This window comes from Nannobrachium achirus (genome assembly GCF_963921795.1).
Source record: "Nannobrachium achirus genome assembly, chromosome: 2".
NCBI lineage: Eukaryota > Metazoa > Chordata > Actinopteri > Myctophiformes > Myctophidae > Nannobrachium > Nannobrachium achirus.
Genome location: NC_137811.1, coordinates 7,390,452 through 7,416,535, shown reverse-complemented (window position 1 = coordinate 7,416,535; position 26,084 = coordinate 7,390,452). Strand labels below are relative to the sequence as shown.

The window sequence follows — 26,084 nt, the reverse complement described above, 5'->3', positions numbered from 1 at the left end:
TGCCCTCCTCCTCACTGGATCCCTTGATCCGTCTGTGTATACTATTACCTTACTTGCCCTAGCTACGTTTAAGTACTCCTCAACTCTCCCCCTCACCTCACTCTTATCTTCCTCCTGCAGGAAACGGAGCTCCACTTCAACCTCGGGTACCAACCACGGTGGTGTAGGAGGCCACATTGTTTGTTCTGCTATGCCTACTTGACCAAGTCCTAGTCTCCCTGCCCACTGGTTTACACTTGCTACAAATGGTTCATATTTTTTCCCTCCCTCCTCCTCTAGCAACAGACATCTAGCTGGGAATGCAGGGCTGCTCCCACATACCTTTGACCAATACTGTAGTCCCAGTTTAACACGTCTCATCCATAATGGCATTTCGCCCATTTCGACCAGTAGGGCTGGTATAGGTGACGTTCTGAACGCCCCACAACAGTGCCTCAGCGCCCTGGCTTGGATCACGTCCAACCTACTTAGTACAGTTCTTGCTGCTGCCCCATACACCATACTGCCATAGTCTAGGGCCGCCCTAATCATGGCCTGATAAATTAAATGCAGCGTGTCCCTGTCTGCGCCCCACTCACACCCAGCCAGGCTTCTCAGGACATAAATCACTTTTCCACACTTCTCAACTGTTTTGCTTACGTGCACTGCCCATGTCATTCGCTCCTCAAACCAGACCCCCAGGAATTTGAACACCTTGACTTTTTCAAGTGGTGACCCATATAGTGTCAATGCCACCTCTGGTTGCTTCCTTTTAATGCCGAATATGACATATTTGGACTTGGCCGCTGAGATCTTAAATCCCCACGTGTTGCCCCACTCCTCTAATGCCTTCTGAGTCCGTTTTAAAATAAACCCCACATTCCGACCCCTTTTCCAAATCGCCCCGTCGTCAGCGAACAGGGAAAGGCCAAACCCTCCTCCTATTTTGGCAAAGATATCGTTAGTCATTATATTAAATAGGACAGGAGAAATTACACTCCCTTGCGGGGTACCGTTCTTTATACGTGCTACTTTTGATCTGGTGCCTCCCACCCGGACCTGAATAGTTCTGTCCCTTAGGAAGTCCTGCACCCAATTAAGCATTCTTCCCCTAACCCCTAGGTCATACATTTTAATTAGAAGTCCCTCCTTCCACAGTGAATCGTACGCTTTCTCGATGTCCAGGAATACCCCAACAACAACCTCTTTATTTCTAAAAGCCCTCTTTATGTCCTGGTCCAGTACTGCAATTGACTCCATGGTGGACCGCCCATTCCTAAAACCATTCTGGATATTGACAAACAGCCCTCTGGTCTCCAAAAAGTGTACTAATCTATTTGTAACCATTCTCTCCATGATTTTACACAGCACTGCTGTCAACGCTATGGGCCTGTATGACCCTGGGTCAGACACCTCCTTGCCTGGCTTCAAGATCGGGACCACTACTGCGTGCTTCCACTCTTTTGGTAAGCACCCCTCAACCCACACTGTGTTTATTAGACATATGATCTCATCCTCCACCTGATCATCAAGATGCTTAAACATTTCATAGGAAAGCCTGTCCCGCCCTGGGGAGGTGTTTCCACCGGACCTGATGGCATCTCTCAGCTCTTTCCTGGAGAACTGTATATTCGTTGGACTGTCATTATCTGTGTTATTTTCCAATTTCCACCCATTAGCTGACAATATCTCTGCTCTCCTCCTACACCTCTCTTCTCCTATGCACTCAGAACTATGCACCTCCTGGAAGCTGTCAACAAGTAAGTCTGCTTTCTCCTTATTAGATACTGCCTCCACCTCACCCTTCTGTAACACTGGCATGGACCTTTTTTTGTAAACCCCAGACATTTTGTGCACCGCTGACCATAACTGTCCTAGTGGTGTCTCTGGGCCTATCTGCTCACAGAATGCCCTCCAGCTGTTCCTCTTTTCCCCTTTTATTACTTTCCTTGCCACTGCTCTTAACCGTTGGTACTCAACTATGTTTTCCATCACAGGATACTTCTTTAGTTTTTTAAATGCCTTATTTCTGTTTCTTACTGCTTGATCGCACTTTTTGTTCCACCAAGGCACCCGCTTTCGGGCCTTGGGCTCTTTTTTCAGCGGGATAGTACTACTGGCTGCATCATGGATCATAGCACACAACAAGCTGTTCCACTGGTCCACTGAACCGTCACTGTCTACCTCTAACACTAGTGTATTTGCCTTTTCCTTGAACTCCTCCCACTTGGCCTGCTTAAAGTTATACCTTGGAACCGTCTCTCCCTCTTCCCTTCTCAACTCCCTCCCAAACCCACTCAGTACTGGGTAGTGGTCACTTCCCAAATTATTTCCCCCCACTGTCCACTCCCCGACACGAGCTAGGCTGGGGGAGGCTATAGTTAGATCCAAGTGACTAGACGAGTTCCTTGCTACATCGTGTCTTGTCGGTCTCCCGTCATTTATGACAACCAGCCCATGCTTGTCCACCCAGTCCTCTACTACCCCCCCATTACCATCTCTTTGGCTACTTCGAACAGCGGGTTATGTGCGTTGAAGTCTCCTGCCCATATTACTGGGCCCCTTACCTTCTCCATTACTTCGTCGAGTTCTGACATTATCAAAGGCTTACACGGGTTATAAAAGTTAACCACTGTCAAACTCTTACTAACATTGTCATTTCCTGCTCCACTTGCCATGCCACTACTGCTGCCACTGCTCCTATGTTTTGGGTTTTCCCATACCTCCACAGCTACACACTCCAGCTCCCCCTGTATCCCCACCCTTTTATACTGAAGCCCAGTCTTTATAAAGGTAGCGCAGCCCCCATGCATTGTGTCGCCCTCCTCCACCCCCCTTCCCCTTACCTCTGCTCTGTCCAACCTCACACCCTCATACCCTGGAATTATAAAATCCAAGCATGGCCGCAACCAAGTCTCCTGCACACATATTACCTCTGGCTCTTTCTCAAGCCTATCCACAAATTTCTTCAATTCCTGTCCATTTCTTATTAAACTACGTGCATTCCATTGGAGTACACTAAACATGGCTACACTAGTCAGAAACCACATCATAGGCTGTATCTTCTTCCCCATTGTTATCCTCCCTCTGCCTCTGCTCTCTCTTCCGTCCCTCTGAGAAGTACTGGTGCAGCTTTTCTGGCTGCTGCTTCACCCCAAGGAACCTGTCTGCTGCTACCACCACCTCCTGTATGATATCCGAGTTATTAGACGTCTCTTTGGCAAATATCTTCTTTGCTGCTGCCAGCACCTCCACTACAAAGGACAAGAATGACTCCTTACTCATGATAAGCATGTCCGGCGGCATGGCCGCATGCGGACCCCTGTTACTGTTGATAGGCTCACTTCTCAGCTGTCCTCCTGTTACTCTCCCCCCCTTCTCCTCCCCACACTCTCTTGTCACTCTCCGAGCTGCCTCTGCATAGGTTACCTTGTCTCTCTCCTTCGTTTCCTGCACCTTCCGCGCCTTGGCCGTGTGTTCACAACCCCAGTACGCTGCCTTGTGCCCACCCCCACAGTTAGGACACTTTGGAACCTCTGCCTTGCATTCTTTTATGCCATGCTCTCCCCCACACTTAGCACACTTTTTCTTGCCCCTACAAGAGTCCGCAATATGCCCGTACCTTTGGCAGTTGTAACAACGTAGTGGCGGTCTTATATACTCTCTTACCTGATATGATACAGCCCCAAGGAACACTCTACTTGGCAGCTGGGTCTCTTTAAATTCAAGCAGGACCGGAGGATCCCTGCTGTCTCCCTCCCGGCTCCTGAATCTCCTCACACTGCCTACCTCCCCTCCTTTGATGTTTTCCAATATCTCTTTCTCCGAGAGCCCGGAAAACATTCCGTACACTACTCCCTTACTGCCCCCGGTCTCTCTTGGCTTTATAGTTAAGAATTCTATCTTATTCACAATTGTTCCTATCTTCTTTGCGTCCTTGAATTGCTTGGTGTTCACACAGATAACTTTGAGTACCCCATTGTGTAGTACTTTGGCCGAAAAACCCCCTCCTATCTGGCTCCGTAAGCTAGAGTCGATGAGGAGTGGGCTAACTGCCCTAAACCCAGGTTCTCCTGGTTTAGCTCCCTTGACTCTGTACAGCACTACAAGCTCCTCCACCTGGCTACTGGTACTGGGGCTAGTTCTCCTTTGGTTCTCCGGTATTTCCTCCTCACTTTCATCTCCCTCCCTCTGTGCTGTTCTCTTGTTCTTTCCCTTCTGTACTGTCTGCCACCCCCCTCCTCCTCCCCGATCCCCCCCACCCGCTTGAACATCCATTGACCCCCCTCCTCCTCCCCCCTCCTCCCTTCCCTGGTCTGACACTGTACCCTACACTTCCTACAAAGTAAAGACTACTAGGGACCTAATCAAAATAAAGTGCGCCACAAAACAGAAAACGTACTATAGTGATAAACAAAAGGCCAGTGAGAACCACCTAGACTACACAAACTTAAAAGGTACTCATTCAAGTTCAATGTCTCCAAGTGTTCGTCTCGCCGCTCCTCCGTCAAACATCAGCGTCTTCCCGACATGCACCGCACTCCTCCTGTCTTCCGTAAGTTCCATTCCTGGATGTGACTGGTAAACGCAAGGAAATGTCTCTTCCTGGTGGCGGAGAAGTGTACTTTTTTCTTTAAATAATGCAATGCTATGATTTTCATGTTGCAATATTTGTGACCGTTTTAGAAAAGCAATAAGCGAGGCTTGTGGTTACCGGGGTAGTATACACCGGCTGAGAGGGTCGGAAACACGAGGCGCAACGCCTCTCAGCCGGTGTATACTCCCCCGGTAACCACTCGCCTCTTGTGGCTTATTGCTTTAATATACTATTTTTACTAGTACAGAAATCCTGGTATTTGGGGTCACATGATGGGTCTCACTGTGAGTTGTTCACACGTCAGGACCACCTGGTGAGGCAGTGCCAAGTCTCATTTGCATCTAAAGTAGCTAAATGGATGCAAATGAATTTAGAAAAAAAAAACATTTGCATCTCATCGGTCGCTCACCGGTCATTTACAGGACAAAGGGAATCCTGCGCTGCAGGGCTGATGTCAGTGAACTCCTAATCAAGTAATGCACTTCATTTGTCTTTAAAAAAGTTGCTCAAATTGCTATGGAGCCTAGATTGTGTGGGCATGTAGGCTTCTAAACCTCCTCTCTGTAATGCTGAAGACTCATGTGAGCCAGGCAGTCTCTGCAGGTAGGCAAGGAAACTCAGACAATCTAGTGTTTATAAGGTTTGATGCATTGTTTCATTTCAACACATTTATTGGTGGTGGTCTTACTGTTGTACACCACCAAAGATAAATACATATAGCATAAAGGAAGCAACATTTTATCATTTCAATGTTTGGGCAGCATTTATTAATATTTTAACATGTCACTTAAAATGTATTTATTGTCTCACTTTATTGTACTTCATTGTTTAGAAAGCAAAGTGCCTTTGCTTTTTTATATTTATATATTTATATTTAGTAGAGAAGTGGACATTGCATTGATTCTCAAAGCTGGGAAAAGAGTGTTGCAAGCAGATTGTACTAAATATGACAATGAATATCTTCAACATATGCTACTTGAGTTACTGCCCCAAATGTTGGGGACAAATGGTATAGGCTGTTATGTCCTAAATAGGCATATTCTAAACATGCTTTCAAACATGCTTTCAATGCAGACAGTAGGTCTGTATATAAATTATAGGTAAACCATTAAAGATTTTGGTGAAATTACATTGGCGATTTTGAGTAGCATGAATCCACAAAAAAATATGTATTCACTGCTAGTGTACAGTAACTTAAGTTAGTTGAACATAAAATTCTCCTTAACTCTAAACATATATGTTAAGGTGGACTTTAATGACTGGAGCCACCTGTCCAATATCAGGCCAGAATTTCATGAAACATTTAATCCTGTAAAGAAAATCATATATTTAGTCTACTGCTCTGACTGGGACAAACGTGTATTAAAAGATTTATTGAATCAGTAATAGGAACCAACTAAATGTTAGTTTTCAATATTTTGTGGGATCCCATCCCTTAGTGTACAAAGGTTAGATGTGCTAATGTAAGTTCCATCAATGCATGCAATATCTTTCTGAAGTTTACTTTCCCAAGATGCTTCACATTAAAAATGGTATGGGAGAACTGGGAGAGTTACATTTTGTATAGCTGTTTGGCCAGAAGGGTTGGCCAGTTTCTGTCTATTGTTGCCCCGCCCCCTCCTCTGATTGGGCCATCAGACTCACAGTGAGTATTTAGCAGCTCTAATGTATGTTTGGTGACACTAGTCTCTGCAAGCTTGTAGAGGGCTGAACTTGCTTAACGTGGTGTATTTGTCACAGAAACTCAGCGTTAGCTTTGAGACATGGATTTACTACAAACACTGAAGTCCTTGGTCAATGAGCGACTATCTGCAGCTGCTGAAGAGATATTTGGAGCCGTTGGGCAAATTGTAAAAGAACATGAGGATGAAGCTTTGTACCTGAAGCAAGAAATTGACCGCCAAAGCAGACTACTGGATATGGTTTTAAAACCATACATCAAATTACAAGGAGCAGGTTGGTACCATTACTTTAAACCACACATCTATTACTTTAAAACACACATCTCATTCACATTCACATTGTAAGCAATAATAGGATATGTGGTTTCACTATATTCAAATAGTGAAAACAAATTGTGATTTAAAATTTTAGTTTTTTTGTGGGGATTAATTGTTGTTAAGTCATGTTAATTGTGGTCTGGGCTCAACAACCTTTGAATAGTTTTCTCTGTTCTACTTCACCTGACAAAAAGCCTCAGAATGTACAGATGTATTCAAAGTATGGATGTATTCAATCAGGAGATTCTAGCAGTGCTGTGTTATTTTTGCCACTTTGAAAACATTTCAAACATGATGAATGTGTTGCCATATAAAGCATATAAACAGGGATCTCCATGGTGGAGCAATTCATTTTGACTAGAGCTTCCATGTTTCACTAAAGTAGAATTGTTCTCTAAATCTTGATCAAAACAGTTCTAATGTATCTGTCTCATTGTATCTTTTGTCTAGACATCATGCACCTCCCTTTGTTTGGTCTTGACTTGGACTCGCATTAGGTGGACTTGACTACAGCACTAGTGGTTTTAATATCCATTGTTAGTTATTTGTGTTGTAGTTAAGTCATATTAATGGTGGTCTGGGCTAGGATTTATAAATTGAACTTGATATTTTAACAGTTAATATCATTGGTATGTGAGCTCACACTGGAAACAAGAAACAAACCCTTTATCAAAGCTGTCAGAAGTTCTTACAAATACCACAGCTACAATATAGTTAACAATTCATGGACATGTGTACATTTCAAGCATTTAATGGGTCTGTCTCATTGTATCTTTTTGTCTAGACATCCTGCAGCTCCCTTTGTGTAAAGAGGACATTTACCCTGAACAGCCGAATATGAACTCCAGTCTGGTCCAGGAGGAACCACAGCCTCCAAAGATTAAAGAGGAAGAAGGCGAGCTACTTCTAAGACCAAACGAGGGGTTGACATTACTAGCAGTGAAAATGGAAGATGACGCTGGAGAATATGGTGGAGACAAAAGAGAAACAGAGCCTGTAGTCAGCACCTCGACTCAACTCTGTGATGCAGAGCACTGTGGAACATCACAACCTAGTGATGACAAGCTCCTCTCTTCACACGGTTCTGAATCTGACACTGAAGACAGTGATGAATGGGAGGAGACAAGGCAAGATAATTCAGCTTTAAACCAACTGAAATTACCAAATCACCAATGTTTGGAAGGACACACGTTGAGCAACAAGCTGTCACAGGACATGCAGTCACCTAAACAAACCTACACAGGGAAGAAACGTTTTAGTTGTACACATTGTGCAAAAATGTTTAATCTTAAGGCAGATTTGAAGAGGCACACAATGGTTCACACAGGGGAAAAACCCTTTACTTGTACTGTTTGTGGCAAAGGTTGCTCTCAAAAGGGTAGTCTAAAAACACACATGATGACACATACGGGGGAATACCCCTTTACTTGTACAGTTTGTGGAAAAGGCTGTAGACACAGTATTAGCCTAAAAACACACATGATGACACATACAGGGGAATACCCCTTTACTTGTACAGTTTGTGGCAGAGGCTGTAGTCAACTTAGTCATCTAAAAACACACATGAGGATTCATACAGGGGAAACACCCTTTAAATGCACAGTTTGTGGCAAAGGCTATACTGACAAAAGTAATCTGAAAAGACACATGACGAGTCATACAGAGGGACAATAAACCTCTATAGATTGATACAGAGGAAGCATGCTTTGGGGACCTCTCTGCAACCCAGGCGCCTTAATTCCAGACACTCCAAATGTTGACAATGAAATGAGCTTCAGTGTCTACGAACAATATGGACATAAGTCAAACATGAAAGAATGAAAAGAAACGTCCACAATTGTATTCATTAATATGCATGCATAAGATATCCTAATGGTATGCTGAAAAGGCTGCTCTTTTTTACCCAATGTATGTTGTATGATTATCAAATGAATATGATATCCATCACTTACCATAGTTTGATCTCTTGTTTAGATTCAACATAGTTGTCTTCATATTTTGTTTTTTTAATAAAGGTGTCACAGCTGGGTCATGTGTGTTTGTACATCATTGCAGGACAGTTATCAATATACGTGTACATGTGGTTTGCCCACTTTAATTATTGAAATTGTTTACTTTCCCCACAAAAACTGTGGGGCATGACTGTATACAAGCTCACAGCGCCGCACGAGTGCCGCGTCGCTAGCTTGTGTATCTGCTATTTTTTTTAAAAAAATCTTAAAAGTTGGTGTCTTTGAATATTTCAAATTCTTTTTACGTTTTTTTTTTAAATTTATATATGTATTTGGCCACAGACCCCCATCTCAAAATATTTAGTTCCAGGGACCCCCAGAAGCAAAATTTGAGTTAAAAATAGAAACATTTGCACACCTTTTCACGACTTTTCAAAAACAGCAGATCTATAATATTTTCAATAGCTAAAGTATTAAATAATTAAGGCCCCTCTCCACCTTGGGCCCTAGTAACTCAGTTCCACTATCCCCCGCCCCCCTTGTGACGCCCCTGGTTGTTCCAAGGAAATGTCAGAAAGAAGCTGTTGTTTTAAATGGATTCATTTTGTATGTTGTATTTAAACGTATATGTTAAGGTGGACTTTAATGACTGGAGCCACCTGTTCAATATCAGGCCAGAGTTTCATGAAACATTTAATCCTGTAAAGAAAATCATATATTTAGTCTACTGCTCTGACTGGGACAAATGTGTATTAAAAGATGTATTAGATGTATTATCAGTAATAGGAACCAACTAAATGTTAGTTTTCAATATTTTGTGGGATCCCATCCCTTAGTGTACAAAGGTTAGATGTGCTAATATAAGTTCCATCAATGCATGCAATATCTTTCTGAAGTTTACTATCCCAAGATGCTTCACAGTAAAACATGCTTATTTTGAACTGGTATGGAAGACTTGGGAGAGTTACATTTTGTATAGCTGTTTGGCCAGAAGGGTTGGCCAGTTTCTGTCTATTGTTGCCCCACCCCCTCGTCTGATTGGGCCATCAGGCTCACAGTGAGTATTTAGCAGCTCTAATTTATGTTTGGTGACACTAGTCTCTGCAAGCTTGTAGAGGGCTGAACTTGCTCAACGTGGTGTATTTGTCACAGAAACTCAGCGTTAGCTTTGAGACATGGATTTACTACAAACACTGAAGTCCTTGGTCAATGAGCGACTATCTGCAGCTGCTGAAGAGATATTTGGAGCCGTTGGACAAATTGTAAAAGAACATGAGGATGAAGCTTTGTACCTGAAGCAAGAAATTGACCGCCAAAGCAGACTACTGGATATGGTTTTAAAACCATACATCAAATTACAAGGAGCAGGTTGGTACCATTACTTTAAACCACACATCTATTACTTTAAAACACACCTCATTCACTTTCACATTGTAAGCAATAATAGGATATGTGGTTTCACTATATTCAAATAGTGAAAACAAATTGTGATTTTAATTGTTAGTTTTTTTGTGGGGGTTAATTGTAGTTAAGTCATGTTAATTGTGGTCTGGGCTCAACAGCCTTTGAATAGTTTTCTCTGTTTACTTCACCAGACAAAAATCCTCAGAATGTACAGATGTATTCAAAGTACAGATGTATTCAATCGGGAGCTTCTAACAGTGCTGTGTTGTTTTTGCCACTTTGAAAACATTTCAAACATGATGAATGTGTTGCCTGCCATATAAAGCATATAAACAGGGTTCTCCATGGTGGAGCAATGCATTCTTTGATAGAGTTTCCACATTTCACTAAAGTAGAATTGTTTTCTAAATCTTGATCAAAACAGTTCTAATGGATCTGTCTCATTGTATCTTTTTGTCTAGACATCCTGCAGCTCCCTTTGTGTAAAGAGGACATTTACCCTGAACAGCCGAATATGAACTTCAGTCTGGTCCAGGAGGAACAACAGCCTCCAAAGATTAAAGAGGAAGAAGGCGAGCTACTTCTAAGACCAAACGAGGGGTTGACATTACTAGCAGTGAAAATGGAAGATGACGCTGGAGAATATGGCAGAGATAAAAGAGAAACAGAGCCTGTAGCACCTCGACTCAACTCCGTGATGCAGAGCACTGTGGAACATCACAACCTAGTGATGACAAGCTCCTCTCTTCACACGGTTCTGAATCTGACACTGAAGACAGTGTTGAGTGGGAGGAGACGAGGCAAGATAATTCAGCTTTAAACCAACTGGAATCCCCAAATCCACAACGTTTGGAAGGACACACATTGAGCAACAAGCTGTCAGAGGACATACAGTCACCTAAACCAACCCACACAGGGAAGAAACGTTTTAGTTGTACACATTGTGGAAAAATGTTTAATCTTAAGGGAGATTTGAATAGGCACACAATGGTTCACACAGGGGAAAAACCCTTTACTTGTACTGTTTGTGGTAAAGGCTGTACACGAAATAGTCATCTAAAAAGACACATGATGACACATACAGGGGAAAACCCCTTTACCTGTGCAGTTTGTGGCAATAGTTATTGTGATAAAGGTGATCTAAAATACCACATGATGAAACATACAGGGGTATACCCATTTACTTGTACAGTTTGTGGCAAAGGCTGTAGTCAACTTAATCATCTAAAAATACACATGAGGACTCATACAGGGGAAAAACCTTTTAAATGCACAGTATGTGGCAAAGGCTATACTGACAAAAGTAAACTGAAAAGACACATGACGAGTCATACAGAGGGACAATAAACCTCTATAGATTGATACAGAGGAAGCATGCTTTGGGTACCTCTCTCCCTTATCAATATACGTGTACATGTGGTTTGCCCCCTTTAATTATTGAAATTCTTTACTTTCCCAACAATTACTGTGGTGCTTGACTGTATTACTATGTACTATGTACACTTTTTTTTAACCTATGCTTCTAAGTCAGTGGTGCTCAAACGATTTAATTTGAAGGACCCCCAAAATTATATGTATTTGGCCACGGACCCCCATCTCAAAATATTTAGTTCCAGGGACCCCCAGAAGCAGAATTTGAGTTAAAAATACAAAGATTTGCACACATTTTCACGACTTTTCAAAAACAGTAAGTATAACATAATTAAGGCCCCTCTCCACCTTGGGCCCTAGTAACTCAGTTCCACTAGCCCCGCCCCCTTGTGACGCTCCTGGTTGGTCCAAGGCAAAGAAAGAAGCTGTTGTTTTAAATGGATTCATCGTATTGTATGTTGAAGTCAAATGTTCATTACACTACTTTTACTCAAGTCAAATGTTTAATATACTATTTTTACTAGTAACAGAAATTATGTTATTTTGGGTCACATGATGGGTCTTACTGTGAGTTGTTCACACGTCAGGACCACCTGGTGAGACAGTGCCAAGTGTCATTTGCATCTAAAGTAGCTAAATGGATGCAAATTAATTTAGAAAAAATCTTTTGCATCTCATCGGTCGCTCACCGGTCATTTACAGGACAAAGGGAATTCTGCGCTGCAGGGCTGATGTGAGCGATCTCCTGATTAAGTAATGTCCTTCATTTGTCTTTAATAAAGTCGCTCAAATTGCTATGGGTGTGAAGATTGTTTTATTTATTTTTTGTGTGGAAAACATAACAAAGATGGAGCCTACATTGTGTGGGCATGTAGGCTTCTAAACCTCCTCTGTAATGCTGAAGACTCATTTGAGACAGCCAGTCTCTGCAGGTAGGCAAGGTCAGACATTTCAACACATTTATTGGTGCTGGTCTTATTGTTGTACACCACCAAAGATAAATACATAGGAGAGAGTGGGGTAAACTGAGACACTTTTTACATTTCCTCCCCTCTAGGCGAACTAAAAGATATATCAGTAAAAAATTAACAATGGAAGTTATCAGAACGTATTCAAGACAAAAGGCAGAGAAAATATGATTGTTTAAAAAAAATGTTGTCTTGTGTCTCAGTTCAAAAGACCAACGTCCAAAGGAACTGGAAGGAGGTGACCCTCTACCACCTCCCCATAAGGGAGAGAGGGAGGAGGGGACTGAAGAACCAATAATGATCTGGACCTGCTTTTCAATGTGGGTTCACTGGGTTGTAATTCACAGTTGTTAAGGCAATGAGCAATGATGGAATTATGTCGCACATTTATAAGTAGGAGATGTCTGCACGCTTCAGCCAGCAGTTATTGGTAGAAGGACTCGTCGGTGCTCAACAAAGACAAACTATATCAAAAAGACATTACCTGGGCACTTCAAAAATGACTACCCAAATAAAAGATGGTGCACTCAACTGGTCTGCAGGTTAATTTATTGTAGAGCGACAGGGTGACTGACGTTTAATCTAAGACTAAACGTCGAAACGTCAGTCACCCTGTCGCTCTACAATAAATTAACCTGCAGACCAGTTGAGTGCTCCATCTTTTATTTGGGTAGTCATTTTTGAAGTGCCCGGGTAATGTCTTTTTGTTGCACATTTATAGTTTGCATTCCATGCAGGAGTTACTGAATACTCCAGGGTGAGGCAGGTTCCTGCTTTAAGGTGTGCTTCACTCTGCTTACCCTGGTAAGAATGTTTGTTTTTGTTACTTGCACTTAATGTTAAGTATTTATTGAATTTTACCCACTGTTAATGTATTGCCTGGCAGTTACATCACACCGTCAGTTGGTCAAACTTGTAAGGTTGCATGGATTCCCATATACCAGCAGCACACCTTCCTAAAGGACCAGACCGACAGCAAAACAGGACCTACCAGCAATTTACTCCTAACAGACCACACAACATTTAATTATCATTGCTCAGAACATTTATATCAAATTTGTGTTGCCCAACACATCCTCTCAGTCATACGGTCACTCCACATACTCATACTATCGGTGTCCATGATATTCACTGACAACTCCACCTGGTTACAATGGTATATATATATATATATATATATATATATATATATATATATATATATATATATATATTTCCATGTATTAGGGCTGGGACTTTAACTGATTAATTGAGATTAATTAATTACAAAAAATTAACGTGATTAAAAAAAATAACACATTTTAATCGCACTTAGTTTTTGCACCACAGAACCTTCAATTTCGGGCATACCGATCATAGCGATGCACCAACCAAGAAGAGACAACAAACGCAAAGGGAGACGTAGACGATCAGAGCGCTTTCCTTGGCCCAGTGGATGCAAAATTTAGATTTTAGCTAAAAGGTACCGATGTCTATATCAATGAACACCTGACGCAGAAGAATGCTGGAATAGCAAGAGAGGCCTGCATCATGAAAAAACAGAAAAAGATACAAGGAACGTGGACCTGGAATTGCAGCGTGTTTATAAAATTAAAAGGATCCTCGCCTGAAGAAGCAAAGATCGTGAAGGTAAGGGAACTCAGTGACTTAGACTCTTACAAATAAGGCAACCCATGGGCCCTGGTGGCAATAGATGACCAGGCAAGTGGAGAATGAACCCTTAAACGCATGATGGAATATCTCACCTTCTTTTTTTTCTGCTTCTTCAAAACTGTTGCCTCGTTTTTCTTGCCCCATTTTTTTGCATGGATTTTTTTGCATGGATTTTTTTCTTCTCTTTTGTACTGTTGCATAGACCCTGCATGGATGCCTACTGTTTCTTCTTGTGATCATTATATATGTTTTCTCTGCATGGGACGTATCATTGACTATGGAAGGATACTGTTTGGCTTCTTGGTATGGACATATAGGCCTGTTAACATTGCATGGATGCTTTCTGGCTGGACTTTTTTTCTATATCTATGTCCTTGCACTTTTTTTGTCTGCCTTTTTGAAGTTTTGTGCTGTTGTCTTTTTTTATTTCGATTTTTTTTCTTTTTGCTATCTAGTGTGTTTGTGTGTATGGCTTTGTGTGAGTGTGTTTGCGAGTGTATGTGCGTGGTTGTAAGTGCGGGTGTGTGTATGTGTGAACATGTATGTGTGTATGTGTCCCCCTGTAAATGCCTATCCCTATATGGTAATGAGCTCCGTGATAGACTAATGAATGACAATAATGTATTGAAATGCAAACCCGGCATTGTACTGTATATCATGGACTACACAGTGACTATGGGTGGGAGGAGTATTTGTATATGCTATAGACCTATCTGTGACTGTCATGCAATGAAGAGTGAACTTGTACTAATATGGCTATAGATCTAATCAAAATGACAGATACTGAAGAAATACTTCTTCCATTTAGAGAGGTTGAGGGGGATGACTTTGAAGAAATAATTAATCAAACTGTTCAAGGAGGGCAAGTAGAAAATCTATATAGAAAGTATGAACACCTCACCTATAAAAACTTTGATCCCATTGAACACAAAGCATATGAGTTTGATAATGACATAGATCCTGAAAACAATTTTTATAACAACCTAAAAATAAATTGCGAGTATTACACTAATGACCAGTTTAAAGGGTTAAAAATGGATGAAAGCTTTTCATTAATACACTTCAATAGCAGATGTTTAAATAAAAATATAACAAAAATAAGGGATTATTTGGGTCAGTTTAAAAAATTCAGTGTGATAGCTGTATCCGAAACCTGGCTTGACGATGAAAAAACACACATGGTTCAATTGGAAGGCTATGAATTATTTACGTCTCATAGGACAAATAAGAGGAGGTGTTGCTATATATGTCGATAAAGCACTAAGAAGTAATCTGGTAAAGACAGACAACATCGAAAACATACTTGAGTCTATCACAGTTGAAATTTATGTTGAAAATCTTAAAAACATTGTTATAACTTGTGTTTATAGAACGCCAGGCACCTGCCTTGATACCTTCAACTCCAAGCTTGACAGCATGTTTGGAAACACAAAAAATAACAAGGTCCATCTAATCTGTGGTGACACAAATGTTGTTGACCTTCTAAATCCGCAAGGAAACAATAAAATAAACAATTTCATTGATACCATGTTTACAAACAATCTATTCCCTGTTATTACAAAACCTACTAGAATAACACCAGATACAGCAACGTTGATTGACCATATATATACAAACGCATTAGAAAGCCAGTTAATAGCCGGACTACTTATAAACGACATAAGTGACCATCTCCCTGTCTTTGCTATATTTCAACAACTCCTCACAAAGGAAAACAAACACACAGATCATTCCTACACAATGACACGACAAAGAACACCTGAAGCCATAAATGCACTAAAAGCAGATCTCCTCAAGCAGACCTGGAATAAGGTCTACGCAGCAAATGATCCAAATGAGTCATATGATGCCTTTCTGTCTGTTATAATACATTTATTTGATAAAAACTGTCCAATAAAAAAGACTTTCCACAAAAATAAACAAAAACAGGAAAAGCCATGGATAACCAAGGGTATAAATAATGCATGCAAAAAGAAAAAAATACTTTACAAAAATGTTCTAAAAAATAGAAATAAGGAAACAGAAACTAAATATAAGAGATACAAAAATAAATTAACAAACATAATAAGAAATATAGCTGCAAGCAGCGATAAAGTGGCCAAGGCAGAAAAAGCAGGAAAGCAAAAAAGCATCAAGAGAAAGCAAAGAACAAATCAAAGAAAAACTGGAAGCAGTGTTCTTCCGAACAGGACTCCGGCAGGTCAGGTAGGTTTTTTTTGGCCTAGCGGTGACTCTATAATAGGCCAAAGTGAAAAGGGTGCCACGTGTTCTTGGGCCTTTCACGGCAATCGGACGCTGCATGCGGGATTTGAAGCATTTTGTTCCAAAAATGTGTTTGGCAAAAATTGACCCGCTGGTGGCGCTATAACAGGCCAATGTGAGAAGGGTGGCATCTGTTCCTTGGCCTAGTGGGAATGTGTGTGCAAAATCTCACACACATAACAGGCTGCGTTTGAGACATTTTGTTCAAAAAGGAGCAATCCTGCAAACCTTGGAATTCAATGTTAGCCAATTAGATAGAATATGATATCTGACAAATCCGTCATGATTACATCACTGTAGAGATACTGTGTACTGATTTGTGTGATTTTCGGATAAAATCTGAAGGAGTAATATCGAAGAATGTGTTTTACATACTGTAAGTTGGCCTTCTGTTGGCGCTATAAATGGCAGATGTGAAAAATGCAGGGCAAAGGTTTTTCCTTGGCCTCTGGGAAGTGTGCATACAAAGTTTTAAACTAATCGGTGGTTATAGGTAAAAGACTGTATGCCTATATAGAATCTTTGGTATGACACAACTGGAGTTTGAACCTGGATCTCCCAGTCTCAGGGCAGACACTCAAACCACTAGGCCACTGAGCTGGTACATGATGTCGTTGCAATCCTTGGAAATCACAACATAGGTGTAGACATGACAGTTTGTATTATAATGCTTGTTTCAGGATTTATGATGCAAAATACATTATTTAGTAATGGCGGATATTAAAATACGCATCAAGGGGGGTTGGGGGACATTTTTAGGAAGGCTCCATATCAGACATTGTTCAAGGAACCAAACTGTGAAGTGTACCAAATATCATGGTTTTACGCTTATATAAACCCCAGGCGGGATTCGATCCAACGACCTTCTGCATGAAAGGCATATGCCCTGACCACTACACTAGGCAGCCACAGAATCTGTTAGCCATGTTTGTTTAAAAAAAAAGTTCTATGTAGGCTGAGTGCCTTGATTTTATTGATTTCTTTTTTATATTTTGGAGGCTTGGGGTGAAATCAATCTGAGTAAATGTAATCTGAGTATTTCTGACATTTTCGAGTGACCATATTTTCTTTTACTCAAAACGGCCGGTAGAGAAGGGCTCATTTTAAACATGAACGTGATCTGGAGTTAGATCAGACATGTCAACATTAAAGAGTTTGACATACGCACATGCCATGGGCATCCAGGATGTTAACATCAACTCTACCCAACGTGGGGTTCGAACTCACAACCATCCGAATATCAGGCAAAGGCACTGACCACTACACTACGGCAGTCACACATAATGGACCTGTCATTTAAAAAAAAAGATAAGAAAAAAAAAAGTTTCATGTAATGTACTTGACGCCTTCTTTCAAAATGATATAGCGCCCCCCTTTGGCCAATTGGGGTAAGATTGGTTTCAGTGATATTTGGACTAACCCTCTATAGTAGTTCATCATGAAATTTTACTTTGCACGTATGTTTTAGAGGCAGAAGAATAATTTGCATAAGACTTGCAATGTTGATTGAATTATTAAAAAAGCATGTTTCAATAAATAAAAAAAAACGATCTGACAGATCTTTAGATATTGGTCCAAAGTTCATGTAAAAAAAGTTCCGTGCACGTGACGCGAAAGTTCCGGAATAAAAGCGGGTTTAAGTGTTTTACAAACTGCTCAAAATTGCGGAAAATCTAAGGGCGGAGCTTACTTAACAAAGACACAGATGTCTTCCGCTTGAGTCAAGGCACGCGTGTAAGCAAGTTGCATGTCTTCAAACGAAACGAGGCATGACTTATGCCCCTTTAAAGTTTGAGTTTTCAAACGCTTCGTATAACGCCCCCCTTTGGCCAATTGGAGTAAGATTGCTTTCAGTGATATTTGGACTAACCCTCTACATATTTGCCAAATGCCATGAACGTGTCACTTTGCATGTATGATTTAGAGGCAGAAGAATAATTTGCATAAAACTGCAACATTGAGTGAATTATTAAAAAATAATGTTTCGCTTTAAAGAAAATCCGGCCGCTGTGCGATGACCGTGTTGGTCCAAAGTTCATGTAAAAAAAGTTTCGCGCACGTTAGGCGAAAATCCCAGGAGGAGATAGATTTTGACTGTTTTTCATATAATTCAAAATTGTGGGAGAGGTAAAGGTCAGAGGTCAAAAGTCAGAGCGTAAAAGTTGTTCGGCATGAGGAGACGCATACTTGTATACAGGTTTCATTGCTGTACCTGAAACAGGGCATGAGCTACACCAGTTCAAAGTTTGCACTTTCGAAGGCTTCCTACAGCGCCACCCTTTGGCCGATTGTTGCGAGCTTCGCGTTTTAGCCGTTTGGCATAGTCCTCTGCCATACTGCCATGAACGTGTCACTTTGCATGTATGATTTAGAGGCAGAAGAATAATTTGCATGAAACTGCATTATACGGTTAATTATTAAAAAATAATGTTTCGCTTTAAAGAAAATCCGGCCGCTGTGCGATGACCGTGTTGGTCCAAAGTTCATGTAAAAAAAGTTTCGCGCACGTTACGCGAAAATCCCAGGAGGAGATAGATTTTGACTGTTTTTCATATAATTCAAAATTGTGGGAGAAGTAAAGGTCAGAGGTCAAAAGTCAGAGCGTAAAAGTTGTTCGGTATGAGGAGACGCATAAGTGTATACAGGTTTCATTGCTGTACCTGAAACAGGGCATGAGCTACACCAGTTCAAAGTTTGCACTTTCGAAGGCTTCCTACAGCGCCACCCTTTGGCCGATTGTTGCGAGCTTCGCGTTTTAGCCGTTTGGCATAGTCCTCTGCCATACTGCCGAGTTTCGTAAAAAGCGACTGCACGGTCTAGCCGCTAGAGCAAAAGTGGCGGAAGAATAATAATAATAATAGTAATGATGAAGTCCAATAACAATGAGTGGCCTTTTGCCACTTCGTGGCCTTGGCCACTAACAAGTAAAAAAGACTATTATCACAAGTTATTAGATCAACATAAAAACAACATGCAAGGAACCTGGAAAACATTAAACAGCATTATTAAAAATGGCACTGCAAAAGCCGAATACCCAAACTATTTTAAAAAAGATGATAAAATAATGGAAAACCCAAAGGAAATTGCAGATGAATTCAACTCTTTTTTTGTTAATGTAGGACCAAATCTTGCAAACAAGATCGAGGAGCCGAGAGAGAAGGACGGTCTGGATGAAAGACTTATTAATTTGAATCCACAATCAATCTTCATTCGAAGTGTAAATGAACAGGAAATATTAAAAATTGTCAACAAATTTAAAAATAAGAAATCAACGGATAACACAAATATTGACATGATGATAGTTAAACACATAATTGAAACCATTGTAACACCGTTAACCTACATTTGCAATCTATCATTCCAAACTGGTATTTTCCCCGAAAAAATGAAAACCGCAAAAGTAATACCCATATACAAAAGTGGAGAAAAACACCAACAAACCAACTATAGACCGATCTCTCTCCTATCCCAATTCTCAAAAATTCTAGAAAAACTTTTTGTGGAAAGGCTTGATAATTTTATTGAAAAGCACCATCTACTTAGTAATCATCAATACGGTTTCAGAGCCAATAGATCCACCTCAATGGCAGTAGTAGAACTGGTTGAAAACATCTCAAAGGCAACAGAAAATACAGAATATACAGTAGGGGTTTTCATAGATTTAAAAAAGGCTTTTGACACTATCCACCATGACATACTACTCAAAGAAATTGCAAAGATATGGAATTAGGGGCATTGCCCTTTCTTGGCTTGAAAGTTACCTCAAAAACAGGAAGCAATATGTCCATTTAAATGGAGTTAATTCAGAAACCCTTGAAGCAAAATTTGGAGTTCCCCAAGGCTCGGTTTTGGGCCCAAAACTATTTATTCGCTATATAAACGATATATGTGAAGCCTTGAAAAATATGCATTGTGTTCTGTTTGCAGATGACACGAGTCTGTACACCTCAGGTGCAGATCTTGGACAGCTCTTGCAGGTAGTGGAAAGTGACCTAAAAATCTTAAATAAGTGGTTTGACCTAAATAAATTATCATTAAATATTAGTAAAACAAAATTCATAATTTATGGCAATAAAAAGGTAGACTTTCCAATCAATCTAACAATCAATGACATTAAACTAGAACAAACTAATCATATTACATTTTTGGGAATAACCATTGATAGCAAACTTAGTTGGAAACCACACATAGAAAACTTAAAAAGAAAATTAGCCAAAACAATTGCAATTCTATATAAAATGAAAGGTCTCATCAACAAAAAATCACTTCAGACCCTGTACTGCGCCTTATTTTTGCTGTATTTAACATACTGCGTAGAAGTGTGGGGAAACACTTATAAAACAATCATTCACCCAATCATCATGCTTCAAAAAAAGGCAATAAGAATGGTAAATCTGGCCGATTATTATGCACCAACAAATTCATTATTTATTGACAACTACACACTTAAATTTGAAGATTTAGTCAAACTCCACTCTGCAACAATAATGTACAAGGCACATAACAAAACACTTCCAGTCTGCATGCAGGAGCTGTTCAAGTTACGAGAATCGAAGTATGAATTAAGAGGAACAGCAATATTTAAGAAAAATGATGGAAAGACAAACTCAAAAGGCAGATGCATATCTGTCATAGGGGTTAATCTGTGGAACCAACTAGATAAAGACCTTAAAATGGCAAATTCATTAAAAACATTAAAAAAAACATATAAAGCCAAGTTAATTGAAAAATATATAGAAACTGTATAATTAATGTTTATGTTCATATTGATTGATAACTTTTTCTTTTGTTTGATCTACTTTTCTTTTGTTTGATCTAAATTGTAATTTTTGAAGATTTAAGATAGCTAAAATTCCTTTGTTATGCTTTTATATTATAATCATTATTATTATAATTATTTTCTTCTCTCTGTGCGATTTTGAACATTTATTTTGACATGAAAAAAGGTGGGCATTATAAGCTTCTGCTTCAGCCCATACCTTTTCGGATTAATTTGCATTTTGATGACAAAACTGCACTGTTTGTTTTTAAAATGTTTTACCCGAAATAAACTTAACTAACTAACTTTAACAAACTCTCTTGTTGATTCACTCTTAGAACAAAATGTGTTTTACTCGAAAAAGAAATGCTTCTCGGGTCAAATATTAATGTGATTAAAATGCAATTAACTATTTGATTACTTTTTTAATCGCATCCCACCCCTAAATAGGATTGTCAGGCCATGAATGACGTTCTCAACACTGTAAAGAGCCCATGCGTAAAGTGAAATGGCAGTGAGCCTCGTGGACAGCTAGTCTAGCCTAATGTGTTGAAAAAGACCCCATCTAAGTTTCCTTTAGATATTGTCTTTTTTAATAAGACAGACAATATTAAATCCTGTGTTGTTGGTTATTAATTGATCACCAGATTCGAGAGATGGGGCGGCTCAAGGTGAGTGTGGTTCATTCAGTCAAAATACATCTCACTTGCATTTCGAATTGTATATTATTTGACTGGCTGGTGATATAACTTAATTGACACAAAGTATTTATAAACAGACTTGTGTGGATGACAGAGATGACTGTTCTGCATAATGGTTTACCATATAAAATCAATGGAAAGAAACTGGCCAATAGTTGAACACTTCAAGTCCCTGCATATCTTAACAAAATTAAACAATCCCATACCTGTACAAAATACACATTTTGACTTCACAATATCAGATATGATTGCTGTAATATAAAGACTTTGGGGAAAAAAAATACACTGCTGATTTTGAAATGATAACTTTCTGTTGCCTTTGCGTCTCAAAGGCAACAGAAAATACAGAATATACAGTAGGGGTTTTCATAGATTTAAAAAAGGCTTTTGACACTATCCACCATGACATACTACTCAAAGAAATTGCAAAGATATGGAATTAGGGGCATTGCCCTTTCTTGGCTTGAAAGTTACCTCAAAAACAGGAAGCAATATGTCCATTTAAATGGAGTTAATTCAGAAACCCTTGAAGCAAAATTTGGAGTTCCCCAAGGCTCGGTTTTGGGCCCAAAACTATTTATTCTCTATATTAACGATATATGTGAAGCCTTGAAAAATATGCATTGTGTTCTGTTTGCAGATGACACGAGTCTGTACACCTCAGGTGCAGATCTTGGACAGCTCTTGCAGGTAGTGGAAAGTGACCTAAAAATCTTAAAAAAGTGGTTTGACCTAAATAAATTATCATTAAATATTAGTAAAACAAAATTCATAATTTATGGCAATAAAAAGGTAGAATTTCCAATCAATCTAACAATCAATGACATTAAACTAGAACAAACTAATCATATTACATTTTTGGGAATAACCATTGATAGCAAACTTAGTTGGAAACCACACATAGAAAACTTAAAAAGAAAATTAGCCAAAACAATTGCAATTCTATATAAAATGAAAGGTCTCATCAACAAAAAATCACTTCAGACCCTGTACTGCGCCTTATTTTTGCTGTATTTAACATACTGCGTAGAAGTGTGGGGAAACACTTATAAAACAATCATTCACCCAATCATCATGCTTCAAAAAAAGGCAATAAGAATGGTAAATCTGGCCGATTATTATGCACCAACAAATTCATTATTTATTGACAACTACACACTTAAATTTGAAGATTTAGTCAAACTCCACTCTGCAACAATAATGTACAAGGCACATAACAAAACACTTCCAGTCTGCATGCAGGAGCTGTTCAAGTTACGAGAATCGAAGTATGAATTAAGAGGAACAGCAATATTTAAGAAAAATGATGGAAAGACAAACTCAAAAGGCAGATGCATATCTGTCATAGGGGTTAATCTGTGGAACCAACTAGATAAAGACCTTAAAATGGCAAATTCATTAAAAACATTCAAAAAAACATATAAAGCCAAGTTAATTGAAAAATATATAGAAACTGTATAATTAATGTTTATGTGCATATTGATTGATAACTTTTTCTTTTGTTTGATCTACTTTTCTTTTGTTTGATCTAAATTGTAATTTTTGAAGATTTAAGATAGCTAAAATTCCTTTGTTATGCTTTTATATTATAATCATTATTATTATAATTATTTTCTTCTCTCTGTGCGATTTTGAACATTTATTTTGGCATGAAAAAAGGTGGGCATTATAAGCTTCTGCTTCAGCCCATACCTTTTCGGATTAATTTGCATTTTGATGACAAAACTGCACTGTTTGTTTTTAAAATGTTTTACCCGAAATAAACTTAACTAACTAACTTTAACAAACTCTCTTGTTGATTCACTCTTAGAACAAAATGTGTTTTACTCGAAAAAAAATGCTTCTCGGGTCAAATATTAATGTGATTAAAATGCAATTAACTGCGATTAATTAATTACAAAGCCTGTAATTAATTTGATTACTTTTTTAATCGCATCCCACCCCTAAATAGGATTGTCAGGCCATGAATGACGTTCTCAACACTGTAAAGAGCCCATGCGTAAAGTGAAATGGCAGTGAGCCTCGTGGACAGCTAGTCTAGCCTAATGTGTTGAAAAAGACCCCATCTAAGTTTCCTTTAGATATTGTCTTTTTTAATAAGACAGACAATATTAAATCCTGTGTTGTTGGTTATTAATTGATCACCAGATTCGAGAGATGGGGCGGCTCAAGGTGAGTGTGGTTCATTCAGTCAAAATACATCTCACTTGCATTTCGAATTGTATATTATTTGACTGGCTGGTGATATAACTTAATTGACACAAAGTATTTATAAACAGACTTGTGTGGATGACAGAGATGACTGTTCTGCATAATGGTTTACCATATAAAATCAATGGAAAGAAACTGGCCAATAGTTGAACACTTCAAGTCCCTGCATATCTTAACAAAATTAAACAATCCCATACCTGTACAAAATACACATTTTGACTTCACAATATCAGATATGATTGCTGTAATATAAAGACTTTGGGGAAAAAAATACACTGCTGATTTTGAAATGATAACTTTACCATCCTTTGTAAATGTAGCATGTCTTGTTTTAAATGAAGCAATGTGAAAGTAGCTTTAATCCAAAGAAAACTAAAATAAAAATGTATTGACATTGTACAGTAACTGAAGATGGTTGAACATAACAATCTCCTTAACTCTACACTCTAACTGGGTTAACTGGTTATGTTAAAGTAGACTTTGGTGACTGAAACTAACTGTCCAATACCAGGCCAGAGATTCATGAAACAGCAGATTGTATAATTAGTCTACTGCTCTGACTGGGACAAAAGCTTAAAGATAAAAGACAAGATGTGCAGGGTTGGCCAGTTTCTGTCCATTGTTGCCCCCCCGAGGCTCTGACTGGGCCGTCAGACTTGCAGTGAGTATTTAGCAGCACCCAGTTAATGTTTGGTGACACTTTATTCTCTGCAAGTTGTAAAGGGCTGAACTTGCTTCACGTGGTTGGTGTATTTGTCACAGAAACTCAGAGCTAGCTTGGAGAAATGGATGTCCTACAAACACTGAAGTCCTTGGTCACTGAACGACTATCTGCAGCTGCCGAAGAGATATTTGGAGCCATTGGAAACATTGTAACAGAGCTTGAGGATGAAGCTTTGTACTTGAATCAAGAAATTGACCGCCAAAGCAGACTACTAGATATGGTTTTAAAACCGTACATCAAATTATACAGAGCAGGTTGGTACTATTACTTTAAAACATACATATAATTCACATTGTAAGAACACACATAATAATATGTGGTTTAACTGTATTCAATTAGTGAGAACGCGTTGTGGTTTTGATATCCATTGTTAGTTATGTGTGGGGATTAGTTGTAGTTAAGTCATGTTAATTGTGGCCTTGTGGTCTTCAATAGTTTTACTTCACCAGGCAAAAAGCCTCTCAGAATGTACAATACTAGCTTATATCCTAGTGGCCACCATTCAGTTTAGGGTGAGCAATGCATTCTTTGAGAGATTTTCCAAGTCTCTCACAACATTAGAAGTGGTTTACTAAGTCAAAACCTTGGTCAAAACAGGCCAGAAGTTCCAATGAAAACCACAGGTACAAAATAGGTAACATCACACGGACATGTGTACTTTTCCTGCATTTAATGGATATGTCTGATTTTATCTTTTGTCTAGACATCCTGGTTTACCCTGAACAGCAGAATATGAACTCCAGTCTGGTCCAGGAGGAACCACATACTCGAAAAATTAAAGAGGAACAAGACAAGCTACTTCTAAGTCCAAACAAGGGGTTGACATTACTACCAGTGAAAATGGAAGATGACGCTGGAGAATATGGTGGAGATGAAAGAGAAACAGAGCCTGTTGTCAGCACCTCGACAGATGCAGAGCACTGTGGAACACCACAACCAACTAGTGATGACCAGCTCCTCTCTTCACACGGTTCTGAATCTGATACTGAAGACAGTGATGAGTGGGAGGAGAAGAGTCAAGATAATTCAGCTTTAAACCAACTGAAATCCCCAAATCCCCAATGTTTGGAAGGAGACACATTGAGCAACAAGCTGCCAGAGGACATACAGTCACCTAAACCAACCTACACAGGGAAGAAACGTTTTAGTTGTACACATTGTGGACAAATGTTTAATCTTAGGGGAAATTTGAAGAAGCACAGAATGGTTCACACAGGGGAAAAACCCTTTACTTGCACTGTTTGTGGAAAAGGTTGCTCTCAAAAGGGTGATCTAAAAAAACACATGATGACACATACAGGGGAATACCCCTTTACTTGTACAGTTTGTGGCAGAGGCTGTAGTCAACTTAGTCATCTAAAAACACACATGATGACACATACAGGGGAATACTCCTTTACTTGTACAGTTTGTGGCAGAGGCTGTAGTCAACTTAGTCATCTAAAAACACACATGATGACTCATACAGGGGAATACTCCTTTACTTGTACAGTTTGTGGCAGA

At 39.4% G+C, this 26,084-nt stretch overlaps 1 protein-coding gene across 1 annotated transcript in view; it reads left to right on the top strand.

Annotated features, from left to right (window-relative positions):
- Positions 1–1,743, top strand: part of LOC308296152 (NACHT and WD repeat domain-containing protein 2-like) — a gene marked incomplete at both ends in the record, with an annotated part of 33,017 nt that extends 31,274 nt beyond the window's left edge. Inside the window, 3 exons of the mRNA XM_080739305.1 lie at positions 121–146; positions 1,480–1,604; positions 1,710–1,743. Of these exons, the coding sequence (XP_080595431.1) occupies positions 121–146; positions 1,480–1,604; positions 1,710–1,743 (185 nt within the window). The remainder of the gene's footprint in view (positions 1–120; positions 147–1,479; positions 1,605–1,709) is intronic.
- Between the last annotated feature and the right edge of the window lie 24,341 nt (positions 1,744–26,084).